The following is a 20,055-nucleotide window of genomic DNA, read 5'->3' on the forward strand; positions in this document are numbered from 1 at the left end:
TGAACATGCTAATGGAATGTTTGAGTAAAACCCTTCTATTTTCTTGACATACTTCATTTTAGATCTACTGATGCCATTACTGGATCTCTGTGCTTCTCTATGCAATGTATGCATAATCATGATTGGATGGTGGGGCTGGCAGGGTACTGTACATAGCTTTAGCTGAAAACATCACTGCAACCTGTAAAGCCAGATCAGGAAATCAGAATGATGCCAGAGCTCCTGCACACTTGTAATGACATAAAAGGTGCATGACAGCGAGACTGCTAGTATTTTCATCAGGAGAGGTCAGCAATTGCAGCCTACATGCTTTAAAGCTTTCAACCTTTACTCACTTACCTTTAAAGCTCACAACGCATGTTACAATCTGATTGTACAATCTCCATGAGATCTACCAACAGCTATGGAGTACAAGGGCCGGCCTGGTTGGACACAAATTGATTGGATAGTTTAGGGAGGTTCTCATATTATTTCGGTAAATCTAAGGCCTCATTCACACTTGGCAATTTGGGGTTCCTGTGGCAGCAATGCCAGATGTCCCATTTAGATGGGGTTGCTGTACTCGTTCAAGCTAATGGCTGGGTAAGCGGAAGTCCGCATGTGATCTTATGTGATACGATCACATGTGGTTTGGAATAGATGACTGTCACTGGACACAGGATAGATGCATCCAGGGATAGTGATCTATTCTTATCACATACAATTACATGCAGACTGCCGCTTACAGATGTGCCCGCTGTCCCCCTGTCATTAACTTGGACAGGTGACAGCGGACGCATCTAAATGGGACATTTTGGATTCATCTTAAATCGCCAAGTGTAAATGAGACCTAAAGCTGATTGTAACATGTATGCTGACCCTGGTAACAGATAAGTGCACGATTTCATATAAAAAAATACATCTGCTCCCTCCCACATTTCGATGCAGAATTCTCTGTACTAGAAATTTAGCAACCAGGTTTCCGTGGAAACATGAGCATTGAGATCAAATCTTCAATGTGGCACAATCACATTGAAGCCCTATAGGCTATGCAGGATGTTGGGAATCAATTACATCCTATCGGTCTACAGGGCCGTGCACTAAGTTATAGAGGGCGTATCAGCACTCACGTTCCTATGGAAACCTGATCGCTGACTCGGTGGGCAGAATACAGCAGATATTGCATTGGAAGGTTAACATATTTTTACAATTACAAACTCTGCAAGAAACAAGTTTTTATTTAAAAAAAAAACTTAGCTCACACTGACATCATTTACATCTTCTGCACAAATATATCCTTAAAAGGACTATCCACTCCCTTCATGCAGCTGCTACCAAGCGTCCCTTACCTGAGTTCCCTGCACCTGAAAACGACAAACAGCCGATCAGTCACTGTTAGAGCCAAGTCTGGTATCCTAGCAACAAATAACGCGCTGCTCATTTTAGGGGCTGAGAGTAGGCGTGGGCAACAGCCAGTATCAGCCAATCAGTGAGAGAAGGCATGGACAAAAGCCAGTATCAGCTAATCAGTGAGAAGGCTAGGACAACAGCTTTTGTCGACCAATGAGGGAGAGAATGCATTAACAACAGCCTTTGCCGGCCAATCAAAGAGAGAAGGCATTAACAACAGCCTTTGTCGGCCAATCAAAGAGCGAAGGCATGGCCTGTTGTGTCCCGAGACATTGGTACACCCCCCCTCTGTATCAACGTAGTTTTATCATACCATGATACAATAAAGCTTGTGTGCTCTGATTAGTAGTTTTATTTCGGTTCCATTTAAATATGTGTAAAACGACTGGTATTTCCCATTGGTAAAGAAAGAGTACCGAACACTGACATCCAATAGGCTCGTTACTAGTAATATCACGTCCAAACTGCACCCTACACTGAAGGCTGGCCACGTGTTCTGAAGCGCTGGCTATACACACAGCGCAGCTATTATGGGCTACTGCGTACCGAAGCGCTTTGTAGTGTGCATCCCTCTCGTTACCCTATTGGCCGCTGGGAGGAGTGCGCAACATAGATAGCAGCGCGCTGATTGGTTAGATTGCGAAGTATGAGGAATGTACTCGGTGCTCTCTATCTCTGTACCTCTTCCGGTATTGCTGTAAGTTGTCACTGTGTGCTCCTGCTGATGTCGCTGACATGAGCTCCTTCCAGGGCCGTATGAAGGAGTATCCCTCCATATCTTTAGACAGGTTCGACAGGGAAAACCTCTCAGCGAAGGCTTATTTTCTATCCCATTGTCACAAGGGTAAGTATCCATGAAGAACTAATCTTGCTGATCATTATGATGAATATTATATTGTTATGTCTTTAATCGTACCTTCTTCCAGAAAGCTCACCACACACATTACAATCTGATTGTACAATTGCATTTAGCGAGAACTATGTAATGCAAGGGCCTGCCTGATTGGATAGATTAGCTCGGTCCTCAGATTACATCGTTTTGGTAAATCTAATGCTGGGCACACACCTTACAACCGTTTTTTTAATTACCTTACAACCATCGCAAGACAAAAGTCTTGCGATGGTTGTAAGCTAATTAACAAAACGTACAATCTGCCTATCTTGGACAGGCAGATCGTACTTGCGATGACCGCAAGCCTGCCCCGCTGAGGGGCGGGCTTCCGATGACCACAATGCCGAACGGGCAGTGTTCGCTTGCGCATACCGGCCCTGTCGGCTTTTATCTTGCGAACATGCCACAAACCAGTGCTAGCGCTCTGATGCCGCTCTGATGCCGTCCTGGGAGACGCTCTGGGTGCTCGTTCAGCCGATCGGAAGGCATTGATGATGAAGAGCCGCTCGGCTCAGTAACGGTTTGATGGGCGGGCGAGCGGGTGGGGGCGTGCGTGCCTGGCGGGGGGGGGCTGCGGCTAGCACTATCTTCAGGGATTTCTGTAATATGAGATCTACCACCGAACTAGGTCTTATTTTCGGGGTAGGTCTTATATTACAGAAACCCCTGAAGATAGTGCTAGGTCTTATTTTCGGGGTAGGTCTTACTTTCGGGGAAACACGGTAATAGGATTTTCTTTTTTAAAATGTAAATCCCTTTTTTCCTGATTCCACGCCAAGGTGAGGATGACGATGGACCTGTCTTTCCATAGTAAACAATGGCTTCTTCTATGGAAAAGCTTGGCTTGTGGTAAAATTGTTGTTTGTGTGTCCTGTTTACACCTTACATGTGCAGAAAAGCGCAGCTTAACGGACATGGTGTGAACAAGTCCTGAAGGGTCAGTGGTGTCTCCAAACGTTTTTATGTCCATAAACATAGTTATTGTCCAGTCTGCCCGATATTTGATCAATCAGTTGACCATCATTTAAATCCGGGCTTTCCTATACTCTTCAGTATTGTTGGGCTCGGGCGTTTTCGCAGCTCTACGTGCCGAGTAGTGATGGGCTCGGGCGTGTTAGCTTCTCCACGTGCCGAGCCCGCCAGGAAGCTGACAGCACTGCAGCGCCAATCACAGGTACTGAGACATTATCTCGGTCCGCAGCTGCAGAGATCGGGAAATGTCTCAGTGCCTGTGATTGGCGCTGTAAGCTTCCTGGCGGGCTCGGCACTTGGAGCTGCGAACACGCCCGAGCCCATCACTAGTGCCGAGCCCGACAGGATGCTGACAGCGCCGCAGCGCCAATCACAGGCACGGAGAAATTTCCCAATCTCTGCAGCTGCGGACCGGGATAATGTCTCAGTACCTGTGATTGGCGCTGTCAGCTTCCTGGCGGGCTCGGCACGTGGAGCTGCGAACACGCCCGAGCCCATCACTACTCTTCAGCTCAGTGACACCGTTTATGAAACTCTTAATTCTTATTCTTTCTTTTTTTCATACATAGTCTAGTAAACAGTAACATGGCGCTTCTTTTCTTTACACAGATCACATGAAAGGACTTCGTGCTCCGGCCCTGAAACGAAAACTGCAGTGCAGGTGTGTAGCATCATATCCACTGAAAGGGAAATGCATAATCACCACTTACCTTGAAAGATGAAACTCGATTGGTTTTCATGCTGCTCTTTTTCCCCCCCCAATTTTTGTACATTTGTATTTAGCCCCTTAATGACGTTTTGTGCTCCCGTGTTATAAACCACATTTTAAGCCTGAAAATTACTTCAAACCCCCAAACATTATATATTGTCTGAAAGCCAAGACCGTGTAGAAAGAAAAATGGTGGCAAACTTTTTATGTTGACAGGAGATCATCGCAACTTATTATCAAACCCCCAAATGTAACCATGCACTTGCCAACCAAATGCCCAGGCACCTGTGATTTTGTCTTTGGAATGGCACTCAACTGTGTAAATCTAATGCAATAATGCTTTTGTCCACGGACTGCAATGGCACCTGGATATTTGTCTACCAGCTGCCACACCCCTGCAATTGTGATTATTATACTGAATTGCAATGTTATGCAGTACTTGACTGTAACAAAGTAATTGTTCAGAGACTGCTGCGGCACTTTACTTTACTCTGCCATGGCACACATGCACTTCTGATGTCAGGATATATACAATGTACGTCTTTACTGACTGACACACACCTGTGCACTGCTTTACTGACTGCCATGCGCATTTTCCACTGCAGTGGCTCAAATCCCCACTACAACAGTGCACATCTCCATTGTACTGAATCACTTGTCCACTGTCAAGTACTGCAATGACATGCCACACGCTTACCTGCACCACACTCCCCATGCTTGCACACCGACTGCCACTGCAACACTGTAAAGCGCTGCGCAAACTGTTGGCGCTATATAAATACTATGTAATAATAATAATAATAATAATAACACCTCAGTTCTTCACCATACTGATGCAATTGTCCACTGGCCACCACAGCAAAATCAGGCTTGTCCACTACAGCACCCACTAGCTTGTTTCTCACCTGTGTTAAGCAAGTAACTATACTACTACTGATGTTTGACTTTCTGATTGTTTCTTTATAGCCTCAAAGTTTACCTCTATTGTTCCCCAGTCACCAAAGAGCTGTTGTTAACAAGTCCTAAGTATGCATTCTGGGAAAATCGAATTGTAAGTACTTTTCTATCATATTTTCTTTTTGTGTTTGTGTCTTGTGTGCATGCTTAGAGTTAGAGCAGCAGTTGCATGCTTTCATCGAAAATATGAAATACTGCAAAGACGGCTAGAACTACACTAAGCCCAGGAGCTTCCAAAAACATTTTTTTTTTCTTGATTTATCCTTTCAAAAAGGAGCAGACAAACTCCCATGTGACATTATACACAAGTGATGACCCTGCGTGCTGCGGATGGAGACTGGGGGACAAGTCCCCAATCTTTTATATATCCTGTACTGAACTCACATTGAACACAGAAGTGCTCAGACTGGGCACTCCAGGTTTATTCACAGTCACAAGATCATCTCTGAACAGGAGACTTGCATGTGACAATCTCTCCACTTGCTATCCTAAAGCCTATCTCCAGGAAAGAAGAAAAAAGTCCCCTTGCAGTGGGACTACCCCCCACACTGCAAGGGTTACATGCTGTTTTTTTGTCTAGGGATATGTAAAGGATTTTTACTTACCTGATACCCGCTCCAGCACTCCGAGACCAGCTCCCACAGCCTTTTGCTCCCCCTGCACTCCAATGGTCAGGGGCCTGCTGATGTAATCACACACAATGCAAGACCATATCCTGGCATTATACAAGAGGATACTAAGGGGCAGTCCACAAGCTGGAACGTAGACCAGAGGGGTGAGTGCCATCTGCCAGGAGAGCAGGGATCAGATAAGTAAAAGTCCTTTACACAGGTACCCTAGAAATAAACAAGTGGTTAACCCTTGCAGTGCGGGGGTAGTACCATTGCAAGATGATTAATTGTTTTTTCTTCCTGGAGATAGACTTTAACATAAAAGCTGTCAGGGAGCCTGAAATCACAAGGGGTAGGACCTACAGCCCACCTAGGTGTGAACATGTTTTAACCCATGTCATTGCCACAGGGTATTGCATAATTTATTGGTCTTCCAGAACGTGCAACTATGATGTATGTAAAACTTCCTTGCTAGTCAGAGTTCAGTAACCCACCAGCTTTTTATATCTCCAGTGGTAAGATGCCTGAACCTGACATCCCAGCTCCATTCACCTGTAGGGGTGGTAATCTTGTTAATATATTTTATTTATATTGCAGTTATTAAGCAGAATCAGTGAGACCCCTCGCTTGGCTTCACAGTGTGGAGGCAGATTCTTTCCTTAGGAATCCCCAAGAAGTATAAGACACCACAGGACATTGAATACACAGCAAAAATGAAAACTCTTCTTGTTATTTTTTTAAAATAAATTTGCCTTTTAAGAATACAACTCATATCGAGGTGTCCTAATTTGTATTTAACAATCATTCTGCTGTGCAGGTGGTTTGTTTGTGTTTAATGTATAAGGTCTACAGGGCCGTTGCAGGCAAGTGTTTTATTGTGCTGGTTTAGTTTAGTATTGCTGATAATAAGTTACTTTTTTTTTTACAGAAACCTATCGAAGTGGACACTCCGACTCAGATCTCTTTGGTTGATGAAGCTACTGGTGATGTGAGTACTGGATGGGGAGTACTGGTGATGTGAGTACTTGGATGGGGATTGTTAAGGGGTCAGTATAGTCATTGTTCGAGAGTTTGTTATGCCTTAGGAACTCCAACAGCAATATGCATTTTTGTACACGCCTGCTCAATATAAGGGGATTTCATTCTTGTTAAAGTTTTAATTTTATATGTGAAGTTGGTGGAAGGGGAGTACCTCAAGTATGGGCAGAAATGTCCAAAACTCCAAGTAGGCCAGAATATGATCAGGAGCTGAAGACCCGAAGAGATATGAAAAGCCAGCAGGTTTCTCTGCCAAGCAGTCTCCAGCTATCACTTTTGAGTGGCCCTTTTCTTTAGGGCTTGGGGACTACAATTACAAATTAGTAAACTGAACGTGACATTGTAGTCTGTGGCAGGAGTGAGCTTGCAGTGGTGGCTACTTTACAACACACAGAGGGACCATGGGGAACAAATGTAGCCACCCTCCAGTAGGAAGGACAGTGTCAGCACCAATTCAGAGATGATTTGAGGACCTACAGCTGAGTGATACACAAATCCATTACAGTTTTGTTAATAGTTAAGGTACTTGAATGTATTTTTCAGATTTGACTACAGTACTGAGTTTAGTGTCACATTAAAAACAAGGCGAAGAAGTAATGAGTATCACAATATTGATGGCTGTTTACTTTACTCTGTCACGCATTTAAAAAATGTTGCCATGCTTTGATAAAATGATCTAACAGGTGCCTGTGTATGTGACCCCGTAGTTACTACAAGTTTTTCTTTTAGTTCTGTAGTGCAGCAGTGAATAACCGCTGGCGTACATAGGCCAATTGCTTCCTGCCCCTACTTAGACAGTTAAACCTATACCAGAATGTGGTGTGTGTGTTTTTGCTTCCTTACCTACAGAACTAAAAGTATTTGTTTTGTAATGACTTTTCTTTTCTCCTAGAAAGAAGATGTTCTGATCACACTTTTGCCAGCTGGTCACTGTCCAGGCTCAGTAATGTAACCTATTTAGTAATACGTTTTGCTATTTCTCATATTTAATAATGTACTACTTCTTTGCTAATCCTAGTCTGAGTTTTAAATAATTGCGTCACAAGACCGTGCAGTATGGATATGCGCTGTTGACATTTTCTTGCTGAGGATAGCACTAATGATAACAAAAAAAAAAACCCCACACTGCCAGGCTGATTTATAAACAGTTTGCACAGATTTGCAGTGCTATATGGCCACTAGAGCACAGGAAATTCCCATGCTTCTCGGCTCTCTCTAGTGGAGGGTGGGCATTTCTGGCTCTGTTGTGGAACTACAAGTTCTATGAGGCATTGCAAGACTGACAGTTACAGGTGTGACTCCTAGAGGCATGTTGGGATTTGAAGGTAAAGCACAGCTGGAGGTTTGGAATTGCGCACTCCTGCTGTAGTGGCTACACAACGTTGCAAAAAGTTGTGTTAACAGTTTATAAATCAGCCCCTACCTATATAATTCAGGCACTGGGGCTGATGTGTTTACTGAGATACCCAGGGCTGCTTCTCTGCCAGCTGCCACAGCACCCACATGCTATACAATAATGCACAAAAAAATCAGACTGTAACGCATTGCTCACCATGTGCGCTGTGGTGTACTGCAGTTTGTTGGCCTCTGTTATACTATGGTTTTTAGAAACTACACCCATATTTAAGAATTGAACCTTACATTTGGACTACTTTTTATATATATATATTTTTATTCAATGTGACCGTATTTCCCACTGTGTTTGTATTATTATTTACTGATAATATGCAAGTCTAGCACACGGCATGAGCACAAGATCTTTTCAGTCTGTCAGCTTATTTTGAGGTTAGTGGTAACAAGAAGTCCCAGATGGTGGTTTTGCCTTACACCTCTTTTTTTTCTGAACGACCTAATCATATAACTTGTAAGAAGGACTTGACAGAAATTGGTGCAGATGTTTATAATGCTACTCCTGAAAACGTATTTGTGGTCATTTGACGGTTATTAACAAGCTGCACCTGTATTACAGATTACGGGGAAATTTACTAAAACTGGAGCAGACAGAATCTGGAGCAGCTGCGCATGGCAACCAATCAGCTTCAGTCTTCAGGTTGTTCAGTTAAACTTTGAAAAGGTAAGCTAGAAGCTGATTGGTTACCATGCACTGTCCCTCCGGATTTTGTCTGCCCCAGTGTTAGCATGTATGTCTTGTGTCTTCTGTAGATATTGGGATTTAGTTAGAGAGGCTCTTCTGCTGAGCTGAGGTTTGACCTCATTCACATCATTCAAATACCAGAACCTTTACTGCTCACTGTTCTGGCATGTGACAGTTGAATAACCGACAAGAGGCTTAACCTAAAATTCTGCAGAAGTCTCAAACCTGTGTACAGCCTGGGGCTAGGATCCAAAGTGCTCCAGAGGCACACAGGGAATGACTTAAGAAGATTAAAAGTGTATCTAAAACCAAAACTTTTTTTTTTTGGATAAAGTGTTGAAGAGTTAGAAAGCCTGTCTTGGTTTTTATTGCTGTCTTTGTTCCCGCTGAAGAGAATTCCTTTTTGTCTTGATGGCCATTGTCATGGGCAGTAAATGTCAGGGGTAATCCCAGGCCAAGTGACAGTTGTCTGGGGATTTTTCTCACATTTTGAGGGTTTTCTTCTCATTTTCTGTTGTGCCTACCAGACAGGATCATCTCCATCTCCCCGATACGATGGAGAGGATACAAAAGGCAGTTTTATTTGTTTTACAAAATATAAAATGTATAATAAACTCAACTGCAATAAGAGGCAAGCAGTAGCATCAAAATGGATGAGTCAACCTAGAGTTACGGTACCAGGCAAGAGTTCATATAACAAAAAAGATTGGACGATAGATTATTATTATTATTATTATTATTATACAGTATTTATATAGCGCCAACAGTTTGCTCAGCGCTTTACAATATAAGGAAGACATTACAATCACAATTCAAGACAAGATGGTAAGGAGGGCCCTGCCCGTGAGGGCTTACAATCTAAAAGGGAGGGGCACGTGATACATGAGGAGGTAGCTGTGTGGGGATGTATTCTTTGAGAAAGCGATAGATGTAAAAGCTTGCCTGGGTCGCAAGACATAACAATTTTGCTAATACCCTATAACGCCCTGTAGTCCCAAACACCCTAAGGTGATATGTAAATCTGTGGTGATGTCTGGGTATTAGACAAAAGGAGGAATACTTCCATCAGAAAAAAGGAGGAATATTTCCATCAGTAGCGGGTAAGAGAGTGGTTAGGAAAGGTAGAATGGGGAGGAGAAAGTTGTGGGGAGTAAGGACCTTGGGGCGACATTGCCACCTGGGTTACCATATTTATCTCCTCATCAGAGGAAAATTAGAAAGTGAGTAGGGGAGCAGTCAAAACAGTTTTAAAAATAATCCATTGTTATCCTTGGTGTTCAGACTCTATGAAATTTTCTTATAAGAATCACTTAAGTATGTAATTTTTTTCGTCAGTCGTAGACCACCATGTTCTAGCCAAAGTCTAGTTAGCTGCTGTAAAGGATAAAGTTAAGTAATTTCATCTGATATTTAGTGCAATTAGCAGGTTTCAGATTAGGAAGTGCACCATATTGGCTTTTATGCATACCCCTACCCAGGTTGGTGTACATCAATTGGTAAACGTTAATCCAAAATCTTTTTTATATTTTGGGCATGCCCATCAAATGTGTTTGAGGGTACCTATATATCTACATCTCCTGAGACATTTATTGGACAGGGGTACAGGCATGGGTTTTAACCATTCCCTACTCTATCCAAAGTTGAAAAAAATAAGTTTTGGCATGGAATACACTTTAACATAGGTAATTGCATTCCAGTACTATTGTTAGTTGTTGATAGAAATGTTTTGATCTAGGTCACACTTTAAAATATCTTATTATAACATAATTGGTTATAGTGAGCAATTGTTTCCTTTATTTCCATTATTTGAAATCTAAGCATCTTAATTCCTTTAAGGTTTTTGTTCCAAGGACAAAATGGCACCGTGTTGTATACTGGAGATTTCAGACTGGCAAAAGGAGAAGTGGCACGTATGGAGCTTTTACATTCAGGAAACAGGTGCATAAAATGTAACATATTTATTTTTCTATACATGCCTCTTGCGGTTTAACAATCCGGTGAATGCATACATGTAGTGTATATGATCTCAGGCCTAGGCTTCAGTTATGAACTAATAGATTATGATGGTGTGGGCAAGCTGTTTTGTAACATTTACCAGTCACCATGACCAAAGCTGTTGACGCTCAAGCAGATCTTTCGTCTGTTTGAAGAAAAAAAAACATTATTTGCCGAATCAACTGTAATGTACCCAAACCTGTTGTTACTTTTCCTGTCAACATGTTTTGGATTGTTTTGGTACACGTATGATAACCATTAGACCATTCCTTCTCTATAAGAAAAAACGGAAGCAATCCTTTAAGCCACAGAACAGTTATGTGTATATGTGTGTGTATATATGTATATATATTTGTAACCCGCTCCCTATCTTGGCTCCTCCACCTGTCACAAAAGGCCAAGCCGGGCAGTGCAGGAGGAAAGCTCGGTCTCCTGTGACAGCTGACAGCTCTCTCCTCCCCGCACCACTCCGAAATCCTGACTCGCATGTCACAGGAGACCGAGCGGGGGCGGTGCAAGAAGAGAGCATGGCCTCCTGACAGTTTCTTGACGTCACCGCCCAGCTCGGCCTCTTGACAGTTTTTCTCCTCCGCGCTGGATACCGCTCTGTGTCCTCTCAGATCCCTGCTGCCTCTGCCGACACCAGGGGAGAGCAGCAGCGTCAGAGGGGACACAGACTGGCGTTTAGTAGAGGACAGAAGATAGGGATGCGCTGAATTTTCAGATGAAGTTTAGGCCGTTATGGTACTTTTGGCATTTTGCCCAAAGTACCATTTTTAGCCAAAATGTTTCGGCAGCTGAAATTTCAGTGCATCCCTATTGAATATAACTCTATATTCATAAATCCGTAAATTCATTTTTTAAATGCAACTAGTGTCAGTACCTGAATTTGCCCTGGTGTCAGCCTTTTGCAAACCCATGTACAGCAGCATTCAGCCTGGAAGAGGAGGGGGAGGGACTTAGAACCAATCAGGAGTGCTGCATGCAAATGTGTTGACAAGAAATAAGCTGATAGCAGGAGAGAAGAGTGAGCGGGCTACCCCCGCACTGCAAGGGTTAACTGCTTGTTTGTGTCTAGGTTAAAAAGAAAAGAACGATATGCTTACTAAAAACTCTGAGCCGGCTTCTTCTTAGACTGGTCCCTGGAATGTCTGTCCCCCTCCTCTGTAGCGGTCTAAGGTCCAGTAAATCATGATCCCCCGCACTGTAAGTGCTCGTTTTCAGCAAGGTGCGAAAATAAAAAGTTATACTCACCCGAACCTAGGAGCTGGCTGCTTGTTAGAATGGTCCTATTAGGCACCTATTTTAGTGTTGGGTATAGCATGGAGTTGTGGGTTAAAGTGTCATTCATCTGCATATCAACATGAACTATCTCCCACCTTGACTGCCTTTAGGCGTTCCCTAAAGACTCATCTCTTCAGGGAAGCCTATCCCACCGCAACCTAACCACTGAACCTTCACATTCTCACATAATTCATTCCCACAGCTTACTCATGTATCATTTCCCCCTCCTCTTTTAGATTGTAAGCCCTCAGGGGCAGGGCCCTCCTTACCATCTTGTCTTGAATTGTATTGTAACTGTTATGTCTTCCGTATATTGTAAAGCGCTGCGCAAACTGTTGGCGCTATATAAATACTATGTAATAATAATGATACTGTTATTCATCTGAATAGTTCTAATATTTCTTTTTAGAGTTAAAGACATTGATAGCATTTATTTGGACACAACGTTCTGTGATCCTAAATTTTTCCAGATTCCTAGCAGGGTAAGTCTGTTTTAATATCCTCTGATTTCTTTGTTTGTAATGTTGCGTTATATTTCATATCCGTGGTTTTCCCTACTGTAGGAGGAATGTTTATTTGGGATTTTGGAGTTGGTACGCAGCTGGATAACACTGAGTCCTCATCATGTTGTTTGGCTTAACTGCAAAGCAGCTTATGGATACGAGTATTTATTCACAAACCTAAGTGAGGAATTTGGAGCAAAGGTAAGAGTCTCCTCTTATTCAGTCACTCGCACATAAATGGCCATCAGATTTTAATATTTCACTCCTGGCAAACTAGCATTGCCTTGCTAATGCTTAAAAGCTCCATCCTCAAAAAGAATAAGAGAAATGGGAAATATATACATGTCATGGTAAACATTTTCCAGGCTGTGTGTTATTGGATGTCACTGATTTCATCTAGTCTTCATGATGTGATATGATGGGCACCTTAGTAACAGCCTGGTGGAGTAGGGCACGTTCCCTGTAAAAGCAGCAGCACAATTTTGCATGAATGAAGCATAGATTTGTACATGCATAGATTTGTCTCATTCATCTCTTGGGCTGAAGAAGAAGAATCAAATTCCTCCATCCACACTAAATAGTGTGGATGGATGGGAAAAATCTGCACTGCCGGCTATTGTATTCAGCCCCCACGGCTGTCACAATACTTCAACAGTGACTGCACCTGATCGGCTTAAAGTGTAGCACACCCGGCTCCTAGTGATACCCTTCCCTCTCCTAGACTGAGTGCTGCTGTATAGGGCATTACCATAGGCTGATACCAAGTAAAGTTCATGGAGTTAAGCTGGCCATACACAGTTTAAGAAGAACTTCAGGATATGTAAAAAATTACCCCTTACAGCAGGACTACCCCCACACTGCAAGGGTTAACTGCTTGTTTTGGTCAAGGGCTAAATGAAAGAAAATATACTTACCAGATCCTCGGTTCTGCAGCAGTCGGCACTCTTTTCCCCTCTGCTCTGGCGGTTTAATGTCCCTTGGCATTCTCATGTCTAATGCAGCTGTGTTAGACGTGATGACGTCATGGGTCCTTAGACCGGCGGAGTCTAGAAGCCAGGCTCTGTTGAGTATATGTTCTTTATGGCTCGTTTTTGGCCGCTAGACTAAAACAAGCAGTTAACCCTTGCAGTGCAGAGGTAGACCCACTGCAAGGGTTCATTTTTACATTTCTTGGAGTTCTTCTGTAAGCTGGGTACATACGGTTAGAATTTTGTTTAAAAAAACGTGTTTTTGGGAACATCCCTTCCATTTCCTAATAGTTGATCGGGTCAAATTGACAATCGATTTTTCACTGCAGTGACGAAAATGTTTCTCGAACGAACAATATTCTAACCGTAAAAGTGGTTTTCGTTCAAGCTCTATTCATTTCGAAATCGGATGTTAGAGCCAAATGAAATTTTCTTAAAAATTGTCAAGCCTCTGACGGCATCATCGAATGTTCTGATGAGATTTTTGATAAGAAAGTCCGTACGGAAAATCGAACCATGTATACCCAGCTTTTGAATTTATAATTGTATTAGTGGGGTACAATCGATGATTGGTTTCTAATATCGGTACTCGCCCAAACGTTCCCGATTCCGGAACTTCCGCTATCAGGAAGACAGACGTCGAGTCATTACACGCTGCCTGGCTTCCTGATTGGTCGGGAAGTTGGCCAATCCTGAAGCCAGGCGACGAGTCATTATTACAAGGGAGCATGGAGACGGCTAATCGGGAAGCTGGGCTGCGAGTCATTACACGCTACCTGGCTTCCTTATTGGGACTTCCGGTATCGGTATTTGATAGTGGTGAGTACCGGAAAAAAAATATTGGTACTCCATACCAAAAAACTGGTATCGGTGCATCCCTAGTTTCCACAACAGTGACGAGAAAAGTCGAAGAAGGATAGAAAATGTTTCTCGTTTCTTATGTGAAGGATTGACATTCTAACCACGTAGGGCCAGCTTTACAATAATGACATTTAAAAACACATTTCATGAAATAGCTGCAATGGTTATTCTTTTTCTGGAATATCTGGAATTTGGATTTCTAAACAGCTCTTGGATATGTTGCCCAAATATATAGCTGTCTCGTTTGTGGCAATTTTCTGATGCGTTTTGTTGTATGTGCTGAGCTAAGTGCCATTCATCAATGAATCCAGGAAATGGCATACAGCAAACACCACTGGAGCTGGCTGTAACTAATCAGAGGGTAGCTATTCTATCACTTGTGCTGAAAAAATAGGCATGACTGATGGCTTTCTTGGCTCTGTTTTTATATAGTCATCTCCTACTGCGTCCTTATTGTTTTCCCTTATTCATGAGCTTATATTGCTCTAAAGGCCGATTTAGCACATCCCACTCCAAACCACTAACTTGCCAACTTTGTTGTTGGTCTGAGCTTCTTAGTTAAAGGATACTTGCAGAGTAGTAAAGAAGGAACTCCCTGGAGACTCCAGGTAAACAATTTTTGGAAAACACCGAATAATATGGGATGTATACACAAAGGTCATTGCTCACACATTTCATACCACTAAGGGTTCTTACTCATAGCTAGAGACCAATAAAACACTTTCTTTGTTGGACAGTCAAGAAAGTATGCAGCTTCTATGCATAGGTATATCTTCCAAAGTTTATAGGGGGAATTTAACAAAACTGGAGCAGGCAGAATCTGGAACAGTTGCACATAGTAACCAATCAGCTTCTCTCTTCAGTTCAGTTAAGCTTTGAAAATGAAAGCTAGAAGCTGATTGGTTGCCATGGGCAACTGTTCCAGATTCTGTCTGCTCCAGTGTTAATAAATTCCCCTCTATGTATTTTGTTTGCCAACGTGTGAGCTTTCTGCCACAGAGCGGAACTATGGCCACAAAAAAACCTTGTATGCTCCTCAATAGCCACAAAGGATAAAAATCCACTCTGTGTGCACCAAATGACTCTGCAACTACAGGAGGGGGGCAGATACCAGTCACTCGATACAAGGAAAGAGAGCAGCAGTGACTGGTCTTTATTGCAAGTAGCTCCTGCCGAAACTAGCTGGACTATTGCACAGATGTGAAAGAAATAAAAGAAGCACACCAAGAGTAAAGGAAGAATACACATGCCTCTTGTATTTTGACAATATTTGCTTATCCCCGGAGTATGCTCCTGGCCACTGTACCATTGCATCACTGAGAAGCCAACATGCATTTGATGACTTGTCCGTGATGCAATGGTACAGTGGCCAGGAGCACTGTTGCATTATTGGTCAGGGGCCAAATGTGCAGCTGCTGAGTTGCCAGTAACCAGGTGAGTGGGTGCAATGGTAGTTAGTGGCCGCAGATACCATGTCATTAGGTCAGCTATGTGGTGGTGAAGCGTTGCTCAGTGTAGAAATTGGTATGCATAGTGTTTAATGACCTGCTTGTCTTGCAGCTTTGGGTCTAAGAATTACTATATATATATTTTTTTTTTAATTTCCAGGTACATGTGAACAAGCTGGACATGTTTAAGAACATGCCTGATATTCTTTGCCATGTGACAACAGATTGCAGGACGCAGATTCATGCATGCCGCCATGCAGTGGTAATTGTGTTTCAGATCATATGTATTTGCTTTAAAGCAACTCCTTTTGCCTTTAAAAATATTTTTCTAAAACTTGCCTCCCTCAAAAGAAGACTATTAACCCCTTTATGACGGGAGACGTACACTGTACGTAATCAGCTATCTGGGGCTTTGTAATGCTGGTAATGCTGAGAATCAGCGGTTACCGTTCATTAATGGATGCCTCAGTATTGAGGCATCCAATGATGAAAGAGTTAAGCTTTTTCAGACGCCTGATCCCTTTCAGGAATCAGGTGTCTGACAGTGAGAGCAGAGCGGTATTTACTGCTCTTGCCGTTATTGACAGCTGGTATAGATTAGGAAATCCCTATGTATAACCACTTTTTTTTCTTCTAAACTTTCAGCAACAGAAACATTTAGCTACAGGTTTCTATTGCTGAAACAATGTTGCAGGTTTCTGATCCTTGTGGGAACGATCAGAAAACCGTTAGTGACATCTGATCCTGAAATGCTGCAGGATCAGTGTCACTAAGGTTATTTGAAGCAGCCTAATAATAACCAAAAATGAATTAATTAAATTATCAAACACTAATAGATTCATTCACAATGACTGCTTGATATAATTAAATAAAATAAAAATGTAAAAACTTTTTTAAAAATAGTGAAAAGTGTAAAAGAAAATAAATGTAACAAATAAAAATAATATATTTTTTTATACTATCATTTAATATAATAATGAACACATTACAAACAAATCTGCAGCTGAGCTGCAGATTTGTTTTTCACCCTAATGGGTTAATTTTTTTAATTTAACCCCCTCATGACAGTGATGTTAAAAGTATGTCGCTGTCACTAAAGGTGCCCATACACTGTACAACCATCACAAGACGTTAGTCTTGCGATGGTTGTAAAGTGATTAAAAAAAACGTACGATCTGCCCATCTTGGACAGGCAGATCGTACTCTCGATCATCGCAGGGGGCGGGCTTCCGATGACCGCAATGCTGAACGATTCTCGTACGATCGCGGGATTTCCCACGATTCTCGTACGAGAATCGAGCAGTGTATGGGCACCTTAAGTGTGATACTTAGTGACATTGTATGCCAAATGACCATTTTTAGCTTTTAGAGAAAAAAGATTAAAATGTTAGCTTTTAGTTTTAGGCTGAGAAGTACAGAAACATTTCTAAAATCTAAGAAATGTGAGGTTTTTCCAAATAAAGGACAAATAAATGAATGTATTTAATGCATTTTTTTTTTTTTTTTAGCTGTGCTATTTTTCAAAAAAATACTACAAATCAAAACTGCGGAAAAGTGTTTTATTTACGTTTTTTTTCCCCTCAATTTTAATATTTTATTTGTCGAAAGTGAGGCGTTAGGTACACATATGTGATATAAATATGTAGCTCTATCTGTCCTCTCTAAAAAACAACATGTGGGGGTGCTCTTTTGTAAGAAAGTATATTACTGACATGGAAGAATCACACAGCAAAATGTCAAAAGTGTGTCAGTCATCAACGAACAGAAAGTAAAAACAAGCTCAGTCATGAAGGGGTTAAATGTTTCCTTTTCCTGCAGGCAATAAGTCTTCTATAATGCCATCAGCTAAATGAATATTTATCCTTCTAAAATATTTTAGCCTTTGGAATATACATGTTTGAGCTAAATCAGAGTTCTAGAATATTAATACATCTTTTTTTCTGATTAGACTGTATATTAGTAACAATAAAAAAAGACATTCCAATAAATCCCCATGTAGAATACCACTATTACTTCCACAATCAGAAGCTAAGCCTTAAAGTAAACCTATCACAAGAGAGCATAGAGGCTGCCATTGCTTTCTGAAAATGTTCATTGCCTGGCAACTTGGCTTCAGTGCTTTGCACCCCATGTATGCAGATAAGACTTTTGACAATCCTCCAACTTTCCTGATCTGAGTACTTGTTCCAGGGTAGTGACGCCAGAGGTTCACTATAACTACTGGCTATCTCTCTGGTCTAGCAGATCCCATGTTGTTTATATTAAACTAAAAGTACAAATTATAGAGATAAACACTGGTGCTTTGTGCATCATCTTTTAAAGTTTATTTCGACTTTTGCAGCCGAATTGGGGTAACACCTACTTTTATATTTGTTACATGTTCTCATTCACATAGCAAAAATGCTGCTTACTTCTCTGTACTAACTAAATTTTCCTCTGGAATGCAAGGTGAGGCTGCACAGGTTAATGTTTACATGGTTAGCCCTGTCTGTACTGTGCTAGCAGATTTCATTATCCGTTGTAAACTAGATTTGAACACGGTCTGTCCTAACAAAGGGTTAATGATCTAGAAGCATTGCATATTAATAAGGGGAAGATCAATCTGTCCCTAGTCTTTCTACGGGGACAGCAAGTGTTTTCTGTCACTTTGAAATCATGACTCCAAAGGCTAAATACACAGACACATTTAACCTCCCTGGCGGTCTGATTATCTCAGTATTTTTTTTACTTTTGAATTTACCGCCGGTTACACCCCCCTGCGATGCTGGCGCTCGCAAGGGACGGAACCTGGAAGATGGATGCCGGCATCAGCCTGAGGACACAGCGGGGCTCGTAGGGACAAGGTAAGTGACGCGCAGTGTAATCCCGAGTGTGGCTCGGGGTTACCACTTTTGGTACTGAAAATTAACACCGAGCCACACTCGGGAATACCGCCAGGAAGGTTAAAAGGTAACAAATATTGTTTTAAAAATGATTTTAGGTACGCTGTGTGAATGGGAATACATAACAAACTGTTTATAGTAACTTTGTACACATTAAACTGGCAAGGTACAATTAAGCCCCTGCTGACTGTGTGAGCAGTACAGAGTCATTTTAAAAAGCACAAATAATTTTTTTCTAATATGTCCTTTAAAAAAAAAAAAGGGCTTCAATTTGTTTCTTTTTTTTCTTCCCGTTTGAATAAGAATGAAGACTTCCTGCGAGGCAACAGATTGCCATGTGGAATGTTTTCAGACGATGGAGTCCCTTTACGTGTTATTACCATTAAACCATCAACTATGTGGTTTGGTGAGAGGACGAGGAAAACCAATGTGGTAGCAAGGTGTGTGTCATCATATCCTAATGTACTGTATGTGTCTGTAGAAACATTTTATCTTTAGCTGTACCTCACTATGGATGCACAACGTGCTCACTGACCAATACTTGACTGTATTCCATTTGTTGAAAGGAATGTTTTATAAGCCTATACTGACATAGGGGAACATAGAATGCTGAAAACCGCATATACAATAAATAAGGATATACTGTATAATAAATGGCATTTATTTGCAGTGCCCAACATTCAATAGCAAATGTGTCAGACATGTTAAGGTTGAGTTATATTTATGTGTGCTGTGTTATTCTGTGGGTGTCCTTCCTAGTTAGGGATAAGCTCAGGTTTGGACTGAACTCAGTCCGAACCTCACCTTCTCCCAACAAGGAAGTGCCCTGGGCACTAACACCCAATCATCTGCAGGTCGGGCATTTCCCAATTTTGTATTTCTCTTCTCCTTTAGAATCCATGACAGCTCATATCGGGCGTGCTTTTCTTTTCACTCTTCATACAGTGAGGTATGTTCTACCACTGTCCAGCCAATGCTCTACATTCTCCCACTGGCTATTATTGATGAATAACAAGAGTCACTGTTTGTCTGCCTCTCCTTCTAAAATGGATTCCTTTTTTTTTTTTTATAAACTTAATTCAATTTTTATTTTATTTATGTAGATTCAAGATTTTCTCCATTATATTCAGCCAATGAAGGCTTATCCAAATGTGATTCCTGTCGGAAGAACAGTTGTAGATGTAGAAGAAATGTGAGTAACTTTTTTTTGCCTTAACATGCCACTGAAAAGTGTAAAACAGTGCATGTTGTTTGTAAAGCCAATATAAGCGCCATCAGTGTGCCCTTCATATCCGTTACACTTCCACCTACCTCTGTATGTAGGCATTGAGTCTACCTTTGGGACGGTGATAATTCAAAAATGGAACTTTACAGCAGGAAGTATAAAAGTATCAAATTTGGTTATTAGGAAGCCTGTAGTGAGAGAAAAAGAGGTTGTCAATGTGCCCCCC

General features: G+C 41.7%; 2 protein-coding genes across 2 annotated transcripts in view; one reads left to right on the forward strand and one right to left on the reverse strand.

The window, feature by feature from the left end:
- Nucleotides 1-1,456, reverse strand: part of MEIG1 (meiosis/spermiogenesis associated 1) — a 7,671-nt gene extending 6,215 nt beyond the window's left edge. Inside the window, exon 1 of the mRNA XM_018565049.1 lies at nt 1,329-1,456. The gene's annotated coding sequence lies outside the window, so the exon portion shown is untranslated. The remainder of the gene's footprint in view (nt 1-1,328) is intronic.
- A 623-nt stretch (nt 1,457-2,079) lies between these two features.
- Nucleotides 2,080-20,055, forward strand: part of DCLRE1C (DNA cross-link repair 1C) — a 28,456-nt gene continuing 10,480 nt past the window's right edge. The window contains exons 1-12 of the mRNA XM_018565047.1: nt 2,080-2,233; nt 3,863-3,914; nt 4,929-5,013; nt 6,459-6,518; nt 7,461-7,516; nt 10,500-10,601; nt 12,352-12,424; nt 12,506-12,646; nt 15,883-15,984; nt 18,908-19,044; nt 19,499-19,553; nt 19,708-19,796. Coding sequence (XP_018420549.1) covers nt 2,125-2,233; nt 3,863-3,914; nt 4,929-5,013; nt 6,459-6,518; nt 7,461-7,516; nt 10,500-10,601; nt 12,352-12,424; nt 12,506-12,646; nt 15,883-15,984; nt 18,908-19,044; nt 19,499-19,553; nt 19,708-19,796 — 1,061 coding nt within the window. The 5' untranslated portion in view covers nt 2,080-2,124. The remainder of the gene's footprint in view (nt 2,234-3,862; nt 3,915-4,928; nt 5,014-6,458; nt 6,519-7,460; nt 7,517-10,499; nt 10,602-12,351; nt 12,425-12,505; nt 12,647-15,882; nt 15,985-18,907; nt 19,045-19,498; nt 19,554-19,707; nt 19,797-20,055) is intronic.

This window comes from Nanorana parkeri, unplaced genomic scaffold (assembly GCF_000935625.1).
Source record: "Nanorana parkeri isolate BGI_ZX_2015 unplaced genomic scaffold, ASM93562v1 scaffold808, whole genome shotgun sequence".
Taxonomy (NCBI): domain Eukaryota; kingdom Metazoa; phylum Chordata; class Amphibia; order Anura; family Dicroglossidae; genus Nanorana; species Nanorana parkeri.